This window comes from Myotis nattereri (assembly GCF_964212035.1).
Source record: "Myotis nattereri genome assembly, chromosome: 10".
Lineage (NCBI taxonomy): Eukaryota > Metazoa > Chordata > Mammalia > Chiroptera > Vespertilionidae > Myotis > Myotis nattereri.
In genome coordinates this window covers 49,350,023-49,362,517 of record NC_138085.1, presented here as the reverse complement: position 1 = coordinate 49,362,517, position 12,495 = coordinate 49,350,023, and the positions used below count along the sequence as shown (strand labels likewise).

General features: G+C 40.9%; 1 protein-coding gene across 1 annotated transcript in view; it reads left to right on the top strand.

Moving 5' to 3' along the window:
* The window catches only part of REL (REL proto-oncogene, NF-kB subunit), a 36,797-nt gene extending 33,488 nt beyond the window's left edge, over positions 1-3,309 (top strand). The window contains exons 8-10 of the mRNA XM_081100846.1: positions 9-77; positions 214-285; positions 1,361-3,309. Of these exons, the coding sequence (XP_080956972.1) occupies positions 9-77; positions 214-285; positions 1,361-2,136 (917 nt within the window). The 3' untranslated portion in view covers positions 2,137-3,309. The remainder of the gene's footprint in view (positions 1-8; positions 78-213; positions 286-1,360) is intronic.
* Positions 3,310-12,495: the final 9,186 nt, after the last annotated feature.

Here is a 12,495-nt window from a genome sequence, read left to right as displayed (position 1 = left end):
CTAACCAGATACTTATGGCAATAAAGCAAAGAAACAAAAAACAAGTCTACTTTTCCAGAAACTGTGGCAGGATTGTGGTAAGAATGTTTTTGGATTGATTCATATTTAAATAGATTTTGTGGGGGGGTTTTTGTTTTATTCAGTTTTGCACATTTTAAGTGATAATGTTATGTTTCAAATTTACATTTAATAATGGAAAAACCTTTATCACAGCAGTTAATTTTCCTGAAAGACCTAGACCTGGTCCCCTAGGATCAACTGGAGAAGGAAGATTCATTAAAAAAGGTACTTTATTCCCTATAGAATATCCCTTGTCATTGGAAAGACCACGGCTTTGCATAATATATTGGAATTCCATTCTTAGAAATAAAACTGCTTCTTTCTATTTTCCACGCCTACAAATTTTTTGATGCTTTGAATATTGAATTAATTGATCTTGGCTTCCAAGGGTCCTATTGGAAACTGGTTTTGGGGAGTTACTGTTTGAGAAATTACATTTCGTTCATATGGTGGTACTTTTACTAATTACGGTATGTCATGCAAGAAACTGTTTAGATCTAACCAGTAGCCTGTCTTTATCAGTAGAGTTTTGCTAGAACATAGCCGTGCTCATTTGATTACAAATTGTCTGTGGCTCTTTTTTCACCACAGTGGCGGAGTTGGTAGTTCCAACAGAGGCTGCAAAGCCTAAAATATTTACTATCTGGCCCTTTATAGAAAAAAAAAAGTTGTCAATTTCTGGTTTCGATCATTCAACCAGGGTTAATTAGAAGTCTTCTGCCCCTTATATTCTTAAACCAGTGCTTCTTCCAGGATTACTATTATAGCAGTCACAGTAACGTGTAAATAAACACAGAATCCTTCATTTTTTTTTCTGACTGGGAATTTGTAGTACCTTAGTGTGTTATATCTTAATACATCTTAGATAATTATGTGGACTTTCAATCATCCCCAATGAGTGTTTCCTCCATCACTTCATTTTTTCTTAAAAAAGAAGAATATGAAATGAATTTTGGCTATTTAGAGTCCCATTAACTGAAATTCTAATATTCATCTCTCACTTTCCAAAAATATCTTTATGGGGCCTCAGAAGCTAGATATTCAGATTTGACTGGAGTGAAATCTGTGCCAAAATAATTTAGCAATATTATTTATAGGTATTTGTAGAAAGGTAAGTGTCACAGAATTTAGTTTAGGGCTCATGTAATCATTTTAGTGCTATCTAAGTTTTTAATTTGAACTGCTACATCAGTGTCCTTGAAAATTTTCTTTATTAGTGTGTTTGTGCCATTTTTAGAAGTAGTACTTTTTATAATTTTGTTCATTTCAGTGCTGTAATGATATATTTCCCCCTCCACAGAATCAAACTCGTTTCCTCCTGGTGCAGTTTTGAATGAAATGCTCCGGCCTGCAGGGGTTTCGAGTCAAGCAGAATCTTACTACTCCCCATCTGTGTCCATCTCAAGTGCCATGCCACATCATGCCTCAGCCATGCCCCCAATGGTGCCTCAGCCTTCTTCACACTGGTCCTCAGAGCCCCACCCCCCCTCATGCTCAGTCAGTACAAATCCACTGAGTAGTTTTTCAACAGGGACAATTTCCTCTAATTCACAGGGTATCCCAAGATTCTCAGAAATGCCTGTTGTGAATGACTTGCATGCTTCTAATGCTTGCATTTATAACAGTACTAATGACATAGGCAGAATGGAAACATCATCCCTGTCATCCGCTGACTTCTGTGGTTTTTCTGGTGCCAACATGCTGCAGAATTGCCCTGTCAGTATATCCAATAATGACAGCATGAGGGAGACTGACAATTCGGGATTTACGAGAATGAATATTGAAAGCCCTTCATGCAACTCGGTGTTAGACCAAAGGGATTTGCGACAGTTCCATCAGATGTCCTCTTCCAGCATGCCAGCAGGCGCCAGTTCCGGTACCACTGCTTTCGCGTCACAGTTGGATGCATTTGAGGGATCCGACTTCAGTTGTGCAGAGAACAGCATGCTAAACGAGTCAGGGCCTTTGAATGGTACTAATCCAAACGGTCATGGTTTTGCTCAAAGTCAGTATTCAGGTATTGGCACTATGCAGAATGAGCAGTTGAGCGACCAGTATACATTTGAATTTTTTTAGGTTAACTTGTACGACTTAAAGCTTTAAATCCTTTTAAATGTTTGCAATCATTTTGATATTACCCACATAGAATCAACATTTTCTATTTCTCCCACCATATGTAGGAGATTTCTTTGATAGGCTCTCTTGGCCCTGGAGCTCCTCCAAGAAGTGGAAGAGAGGGATGAATTCATTTCCCAACTTTGGGAAGAGCTGCAGAAAGCCCCGGGGCTTTGCTTCAAGAGTAAACAAATCCACACCACTTGAACTCTAGGCTATGATGTCCCCTGGAATCCTATGTGCACCCCACATAGTTTATTTAAACTAGTACATATTTCAGTCTAAGTTAGATCATTATTTGACCATTAGAAGTGTATAATGAATCTGTGACATGTTAAATATTAAATAAAATCAGTTTTTCAATTAAAAAAAAAAAAACACAGAAAACCCACACCTTTAGGTATGGAGAATACAAAGTTGGAAATTGCCGGAAAAGGAACGTTCCAAAGTAGACATTTAAAAGGTTTTAGTGTTTCTCTTTGAAGCATGTGGCCTGATACTGTGTATGGTGGGAGTTCTGGCTTAAGAGTCCCACCGCGTTTCCACAGAACAGAGCGAAGGGAACATGAGGGCACAGCTCCAGTTTTTCCAAACTTTTTAATATTTCTTTTGTAATGTATTACTGTATTCCTAGTTAAATGAATTAACCGATATTTGCTTTTAAGCAAATTTAAGGTAAAACCTGTAATGGCTATGTCATTGGAAAAATTAATTTCTTATTATTTTTTGAGGCCCATGGGCCAAGGTGACCCCTAAGGGGTTTTTCTGAGGCTTTTTGGAATTTCTTAGATTTATATGTAAATCAAAATTTCTTTAAAATGCTAAGTTGAACAGAAGGGTGCATTTAAGTAATGGGAGGTTCTCTACTTTTTGGATTATTTAAATCCATATCTAAATTGCTTGAGATTTTAGGTCTACACCTATGTTCTTAAGGGGAAGAAATTTCTTTGGACCTCTTCTCTTATGTGTCCTCAGTCACTGTGAGTTCATCCAATTTCATGCTGTCAACTCTGAAATTTTACCCCTAGTTTAGACCTGTCCTCTGAACAGCAGATTTGGAGTTTACCCATGTGTGTAAAACTGCTTATTTAACATCTGTACCTAGAAATCTAATTAAAGATCAAACCCAACACATTCTTGATCTTCCCTCCCAAACGTGCTTCTCTTTTAGTCATGTGTCGTCGTCCCCCCCCCCCCCCCCCCGTCTCAGTAAATGGCAATGCCATGCCTCTGGTTGCTCAGGTCCAGGTCTATGGACTCGTCCTTGATTCTTTTTTCCTTTTATCTCCCATATCCAAATCTGTCAGCAAATCTGGTAGGTCCTACCTTCAGAATCCATCCAAAGCTGGCCACCTCTTTTGACCTCTCCCATTAACATCCTGTTCCAAGCAACCATCATCTCTGGCCTGGACTGAAGCTATTTTACCTCCAAAAACCCTCTTTATTTCCTTGTGTCCCTACAGTCTGTTCTCCATAAAGTAGCCAGAGTGATTATTTTTAAGCCACATCAGATCATATCATTTAACCGCCCAAAACCATCCGATGGCTCCCCATCTCAGATTAAGGTGAGCAGGCCCTCGCTCCCTCTCCTACCTCATCTGCCACCATTTCCCTGCCATTCAGCGCCAGGTGCTCTGGCCTCGCTGCTCCTCTTCGGGTACGCTCCCACCTGACGGTGTTTGTACTTGTTCTTTCTGCCTGGAATGGTGTTCTCTCAGATACGTGCAGGACCACCCTCCTTACCCCCTCTCACGCCACGTTACCTGCTCAGGAAAGCCTTCCTTGACACTATAACTAGTTACCAGCACATCACGTCCCTTCCTTTATCTGTTCCCATAACCTTATCTAAGCATTCATTTGTTTACTATTTGTTTTCTTGTACTGGAATATAAGCTCCTTGAGGGCAGAAATATTTGTTTTGTTTGTAGACTACACGGTTTGTAGAACAGTGTCTGCCTCAGGTTAAGCGATCAGTAGGCCCTAAGTACTACTGATACAACTCTGTTTTTTGAAATAAAGAATAGCTTTAATTATTAGATGCTCATGGTTTTCATAGTGCCATTTAGTGTGACATCGGGTTTCTATCAGAATCATGTACATTTAAGACAACCATTAATTAATGGTAATCCAAATAGTTGGAAGGCAAAGTGTAATTGTGATGGGATTGTCATGATGCTAAGACCTAGTTTATTTTATAACTAGAACCTACCATAAATGTTGGGCATATTCCTAGCTAGAAACATGTCATTTTGTTAGAGAAGAGTAAGAAGCTAGGAAAATTCCAGGACAAGCAGAATTTGGAAACTCAAGAGTTAAACAGTACTTTGCAGCCACCTAGTAAATCCTATCTTCCCTCAGCCAAGGATACTTAAGAGTAAATGGTTTGCACATCTTCTCCCCAACTGGAAGGTAAATAGCTTAAATCACCCTACTCAGGGAGACATAACAGAAATCCAGTTAGTGCCATTTGCCAACCACACCCAAGGACAGACAATTTAAGAGAATAAATCTTCCCCTCAGGAAGACAAGAACTGAGGTCTCCTCGTCTCATGGTTAATAATTTCACTAACATAGCATCCAACCAAACCATAAATTTACTGGAACAATTAAAACTAGTCAATTTGGTCAAAATACAGAATGTGAGAATGTCATACAAATAAAAATTCTGAGTTGAGTGATCCTGGGAAATGGTAATGGTAATATAAGGTGAAGATATTTAGGAAGAAAAAGATTAATGATTAAAAATATTAAAGCTAAGTACCATTAATGTTTCTCAAAAATGATGATTTCAAAATGAAACATTCTTGTTATTATAATTTTAAAAATCATAAGCACATAACATACTTCTGTAGAACATACCAAGAGAAATAAAAGCCTGAAGGCATAATTTCTTACCTATTCAAAATATGAACCCAAGATATTTCCAGATAGTGGTTGATAGGTGGTACACTTTTTTAAAAATATAGAATCCTCTAGTTGTGTATTAATTAGCATTGATCAGCTTAAACAACTGATAGAAAACCTAAATGGATTTTTTAAATTAAATAAGCAGTTGACTTGCAGTTTTTTTCTGTGTAAGCCAAAGTAAGGTACTGCTACATCTGTGTTGAGATGGATTTTTTATTTTTCATGTGCCATTTACTGATCATAGGATTTATTTTATGATTTAAAAAGAATGTTATCCCTAAATGTGTTTACACTTTCACCTGTTCTTGTAACCCCCCACGCTTAGCTTCTGAGGAAAAGGTGACCTTATGCCTTTCTAACCTATACTGATACACTGGATTCTCCCCCCCCCCCCCCCGCCCTTTTCTCTACAATCGCCCTCCTGTTTCTTTATCCTCACATCAGCATTTAGTGCCTCTTTTTTTGTATAATAAACATAATAAAAGTCTTCTTTAGCTTAAAAGGAAAGGAACAAACCTCTTCTGCTACCCTCATGCTCCTTCCCTTCACATCCAGACTCATAACATGCTTTCGGTCTCCATGTCCTCATTCCCGGTCATTCCTTACCCTCTCCTCTCTCTCTTTACCTCCTACTATTTTCTTCTGCTATTCTGTGGAAAGTGACCTGGGACACCCTCCCTTGTTAAACCTAGTATCTTTGTATCCATCTACTTACCTTTGTATGTTTGGACTATCTGTAACCTTCCATCCCCTGGAGCACTCCCTCCTTGGGTACTCCTCCAAAGATTCTGTGGTAGAGAACATTCTTCTCTGAGGTTGATTTTTTACTCTGAGTCTCAACCCTGGGCCCTCAGTTGGTGCTATTTTTCCCCCAGGGTGACCTTATCAGTGCCCACTCCAGCTTTCTCTCAAGCTATCTGAATGCCTTTAGAACTGGTTCTTCCTTTTGCTACTCTAATGGCATTACCATTTACCCTGCCATCTAAGATACTTAAACGAAACCTCGAAACCTCACATTGGTCCGTAGTCATCAAGTCCTTTTGAATCTGCCTCCCCCAAATCTCTTGCATTTGTCCCTCAATTGCCGCTGAGTTCTTAGTGTAGGCCTTCCTTCTTTTTCCCCAACAAGAATATCTTTTCCATATGCTCCAGTTAAAAATAACACCCCAGCTCTAGCCGGTTTGGCTCAATGGATAGAGCCTTCAGTCCGAGGATTTGATTACAGTCAAGGGCACATACCTCGGTTGCAGGCTCGATCCCCACCCTGGTTGGGGTGCTTGCAGGAAGCAACCAATGGATGTGTCTCTCTCACATTGATGTTCCTGTCTCCCCCTCCCACTCTCTGAAAAAAAAAAATCATTGAAAAAATACCCTTGGGTGAGGATTAGCAAAAAAAATACCACCCCATCCCCCCTTATCCCTTATTGTCATTCTTTGAAAAAAAACTGGGCATCCATTGCCTTTCATGTATTATATACTCTACCTGTATTGTTCAGCCACAACACATCGTCTTTAAGACTAGGCTTCTCTGTGAAACTTGAGCCTGCCCCCCTAGCTGAGGTACGATTGTACATTGCCCCTGTTGGAGAACTCCCTCTGAATTGTAGTCACTTAAGGTTTGTCTCATTCATCTTTGGGATTCTTTCCCTTAGCATAATCCCTGGCATAGTTGGTGCTGAATAAATGGTAGCTATTACTAGAGAGTCAAGGTTGAAATTGACACAGGAGTGATATATAAGGATGGGGTTCTTTTTTTTTTTTTTAATTGTTTTATTGTTTAAAGTATTACAAAGAGTATTACATATGTCTCCTTTTTTTCCCCCCGCCCTTGACAATCCCCTGGCCTCCCCTAACCCCCAGTGTCTTATGTCCATTGGTTATGCTTATATACATGCATACAAGTCCTTTGGTAAGGATGGGGTTCTTAAAGGAAAAGGTACTTAACCTGACAAGAAAAGCATTGATGCCAAGATTTTCAAGTTTGTGAAACACTTTACCCTCTGCCTCCCATGTATTAGGTAGAAATTTTACAGCTATTAGGATTGTCTCATATGTCTGACTTGGCCGCTTCTCTCTACTGTATGTGAGGGGTTTAACCTCAGTTCTCCATGCATTTCCTGGACACCTTGCCATTGCACAGACACTGGGGTCTTCATGTAATCAAGTCACATGTCACACTTTTTTTTTAATATATATTTTATTGATTTTTCACTGAGGGATAGAGAGAAACATCGATGAGAGAGAAACATCGATCAGCTGCCTCCTGCACACACCCTACTGGGTATGTGCCCGCAACCAAGGTACATGCCCTTGGCCGGAATTGAACCCGGGACCCTTGAGTCCGCAGGCCGAAGCTCTATCCACTGAGCCAAACCGGTTAGGGCACATGTCACACTTTAATGTCTAATGTGGAAAGCACCATGTTTGGTTCTGGAAATGATAGAGAGGTGAATGAGGCAAAACTCTTAAAGAGGTCAGTCTTTTTCTTTTGAGGGAAAACATCTACGGTAAAGTGCATAAAGTGAATTAATTTTAAGTGAACAGCTTGAGTATTTACATACATAGACAGTCATTTCCAGCACCCCATAGGTTTCCTTCATGCCCATTGCCAATCTACCTACTCCTCAAAAGCCCTCTTCTGATTTCCATCGTCAGCACCTATCTTAATAGCCTTTTAAAGCAGTCACTGGGCCTCTCTACTCAGAACCTTGCTGAACAGACACAGTTGGATTGTCAATTTCTAACCTGATACTTCAGAAAAACTAATTATACTAGTTCTCCATGTTAAAGACTTGGAATTGGTGATCTAGGCTGCCTAGTAGCACCAACTAAGTTGTTATAAATTGATTTATTGAGGGATTAAAGAAATGTCCATGGGATGTTTAAATAGCATGGAGAAATGGAAAGGATGGGGAATTTTTAGTCAGACATCTGGGTTTTAATCTTCAGCTCTGCCACTTAAAAGCTGTGTGATATTTAACAAAGCACACCTTGTGTGAGCCTGTCTCTTCAGATATAAAATTGCAGGTAATGCCCAGCCTACCTACCTCACCAGGTATGTTGTATTAAGTAAAATAACGCATAAGAAACACTGTAAATTGTATAGTACGAATCAAATACTGTTAAACCATCCGTATATGTCCTGGGTCCCTGGTTAATCCCTAGTCCAAACGCTCCTTCCAGTGGCAGAGTGAGAAAAACCACCATGGGTTAGATTTCCATAATAGGCATCCCAAAACCGGTTTCTGTTTGGAGTGGCCAGCTGCTGCCCACATCTGGAGGTCCTTCATTCGACGTTATTCTTTCCAATCTTTAGCCGTTTCCAATTGTATAGCAAAGGTAGGTCAATTAAAGACTTCCAGTTCTGAAATTCTGTGACTTTCTTTCTAAAAAGAGGTCTCGTCATTGCTAATGAAGTTACCACTTTAAGATTCCTTTCCTGTTTTGTTTAAGTATGGGGCAAAATTAGGATGTTTATGAACAATTATTTTTTCTAAATATTTTTTTTCTATCCTAAATGTCTATGACTTTAGGGAAAAGATACCACCTGCTAGTAATTACCTGTTTAAAAGGAGTGAAATTTATCATATTCTAGTCATCTTAATCACCTGCTTCTACAACTTCAGTTTACTATTGGACTTTCAAAAATTTAAAGAGTTACAAAAAAGATTCATTAAACACCTCTGTATGAACAATAATTAGTACAAATTGTTGGTGCTTCAACAAATTGAGTTTTCAGAGATATCAGCAGGTAAATAAATGACAAATTGGTAAAAGTATCAAGTGTTTATCTTGCCTATTTTCCTTCTTAAACTTTATTATCTAGTCAAACCATTATAACTTTGTATAACATGTAGTAAGAATTAGATGAGGTTGGAGTATTTGGGGATCCATTTGTGGAATTCAATCTCAGGAGACTTCATTGATGACACAGTTGAGGTAGCTTTAAGAGGAAATGGAAAGGACACACAACGAGATTTTTAGGAAATGGGCATTCTTAAATGCATGGTTCAGACCACATGCACCCTTTAGAAATTATATCTGTTTTAAAAGAATGTACTTACAAATGCTTTTGATTATGAGGATGCACTATTACATTTCTTACTGTTATAATTTTTAAAAGTTCTCAGGCACTGTTGAATTATTTAATTGTTAAGTGTGATGTCAAAATGCAGTTATTTTACAACAGGAATGTTTTCTTTTATTGTACAGAATGTTGTCTTTGTAATATCTTTGTATACAGTAATTTTTTTCTTGGTAATATAATAAATGGAAAAAATTCTAAAACCCTTACTAAAATGTTGTTGCTATTTGACTTTAAAAATATCAATGAGATGTTCTTTGTATTTATAGCATCTTCCTCACAGAGAAAGCTAGTTTTGGTTGCTTAGAAACAGTAGGCATTTTAATGGAATGCTGTAGCTGGAAATACTTGCATATATAACTGTCCTTTGAGATGACAGATAATTTTGTAGAGTACTAAAATGCCTTTTTAAAAGATTTTTATTTCCTGCCTTCCTGACTTATTTCCTGCCTGTTTCTCTTCCTTCCTGAGTAACTAAGGACAAAAGTCATTAACCACAGCAGGTGGGATTACAGTATGCAGAGCCCAAGGAGAACATGTAGGGTAGTGGGGAGGGGAGTCTCAGTGATCTGAAATAGGGATGCAGCCTTAGGAGATCACCTAGGAGGGGGACTGATCTATTAAGTTAATACAGTAAAGCTAATGGGAGCCAGATTTCTCACTCTCAGTGAAAGAAATGGCAAACATGGAAAGGGAGAGAAAACTAGAAATAAGATTGGAATTAGAAATAGTGGTATAATTCATAGTGTTCAATATATGTAAAAAAAAAAAAATACATAGAAGTAAGCATGACTGTGTGCATGCCATGAGAAGGCTTGGGAGCACCAATGCCACAATAGCAATGAGCAGTCCTAGTGCCCGGATTTTGGTTTATAAATACCATTTTCTACTAAAAGGAACTAGTTCCTCTTAGTGAAATAGCCCACACTAGGGCTGGTGCAGATGAAATACAAGATGAGCTTGGAGTGTCTTTTTGTATTAAAACAACAGCATTCAAAAATAATTAAAGAACATTCTCCAAGAATAATAGGATCATGTTAAAAGGACACAGGACTCAGCTTGGTGGGGCATCCACTGGCCAAATCAGGACTTAGAAATCAAAATAAATATCAACAACAAATTATAACTCATTGAATAAAACAGGAAGTCATGAATACACAAGAAGGAAAAGTTTTAACTAATATAGAACTTACCCAATGCCAACCAAAAAATATAAATGAGGAGGAAACTAGTTTTGCAAGGCATGTCAGGCCATAAAAACTGTAAACAATGCACTGCCCTGGAGGGAAGGGGGGGTGGGGGGAGGATTATGCTGGCGCCAGGATGTGGCCTGACACCTGGGGGCCTTGCTGCAGGGCCACGAAGGGGGCAGGGGACATAGGGCATATTTGCAAGACAAAGACCCCAGCAGGATATATATGTACAGGCTCTCTGCATGTTTCTTCACTCTGATTTGGAAGTTATTCCTGGAGTCCACTGGTGTTAATAAACGGGGTCCCTCCCTTTCTCTAGGAAGCGTGCTTGGTATTTCTTTGCTCTTCTGTAACATAAAAGGAATTAGAAAATGAGTATTTGACAGTCATCCTATCTAATAAAAGAGAAACATGGTAATTGGCGTATGACCGCTACCCTTCCCATTGGCTAATCAACAAGATATGCAAATTAACTGCCAGCCAAGATGGCGGCCGGCAGCCAGGCAGCTTGAAACTAACATGAGGCTTGCTTGCTTCAGTGACGGAGGACTCCAACGTTCCCCACCTGTCTTGCCAGCCTCTGAGCTTGCAGTTTAAGAAACATTGTAACAAATATAGAAGCTAAACAAAACCCCAGAAACCTGCTTTCAGCGAGCTCCGGATCTCAGAGCTGGAGTTATACATTGTTTCGATTATAGAACCAAAACAAACCAGATACCTGCTTTCAGCAGCAGAGGCCTCAGAGCTGGAGCCAGAGCTAAAGCTGGCCCAGAATAAAAAAAAAAAAAAAAAAAAAGGAGCAGTTGGGAGCTTCAGTCACCCGCCAGCCTGAAAATGGCCCTCAGCCCCTCACCCAGACTGGCCAGGCACCCCATTGGGGACCCCCACCCTGAAGGGTGTGTGACCAGCTGCAAACAGCCATCATTCCCTCACCCAGGCTGGCCAGGCACCCCAGTGGGGACCCCCACCCTGATCCAGTGTCCTAGGTGCAGCCCCTGGTTGGGCTTCAGGGCAAACCAGCCAGCCCCACCCATGCACCAGGCCTCTATCCTATATAGTAAAAGGGTAATATGCCTCCCAGCACCGGGATCAGCGGAGCCGAGAGGCCTCCCGGCACCAGGATCAGCGTGACGGGGCAGCCCCCAAACCCCCTGATCGCCCTGCGGCTCTGTGTGTGGATCGCCTCAACCCCCTGATCGGCCCTGCTCTGTGTGTGACAGGGTGCGGTGCCCCAACGCCCCCCCCCCCCCACGGGCCCTGCTCTGTGCGTGACAGGGGGTGGCGCCGCAACCTCCTCATTGACCCTGCCTTGAGTGTGACAGGGGGCGGTGCCCCAACCCCCCAATCGGCCCTACCCTGAGCGTGACTAAGGGTGGCATCGCAACCTCCCAATCTGCCCTGCTCTGTGCATGACAGGGGAATGCGCCCCAACTCCCCAATTGGCCCTGCTCTGAGCCCGACCAGGGGCTGCACCTAGGAATTGGACCTGCCCTCTGCCACCCGGGAGCAGGCCTAAGCCAGCAGGTCGTTATCTCCCGAGGGGTCCCAGACTGCGAGAGGGCACAGGCCGGGCTGAGGGACTCCCCCTCCCCCGCGAGTGCACAAATTTTTGTGCACCGGGCCTCTAGTCTTACCTAATAATAAACAAACATGTAAATTAACCATCCCACCACTACACTCACCAGCCGATCAGGAGAGTATGCAAATTAGCCCAACAAAGATGGCATTAATTTGCATACATAGGGTCAAAGCGTTGGAGAGAAGACTGAAGGCTCCAGCTGGAGCGAAGGCCTGGGTCCCGGGTGCCGAAGGGAAACCGTTGCCGGCAGCCAGGGGAAGGGAAGGCCTATTACACGAATCTCTTCGTGCAACAGGCCTCTAGTTGTAGTAATAATTGATTCAGTTGAAAATCTTCAATGAATGCTAATACTAATTAGTGAAATTTTGATGTCACTCGGTAAGATATTTATTAATCAAAGGGAAAAAACGAGTGGAAGAGCTTGGCAGATACTACCTTCATTAATTGAAAAAAAGTCTAATCATTGGTAACAGCACAAACCAAAATTGTGTGACACTTTTGCAAGAAGAAGATACTATTTCTTCTGTGGTATTCTTGTTAAAAAGGTACAACCTGGA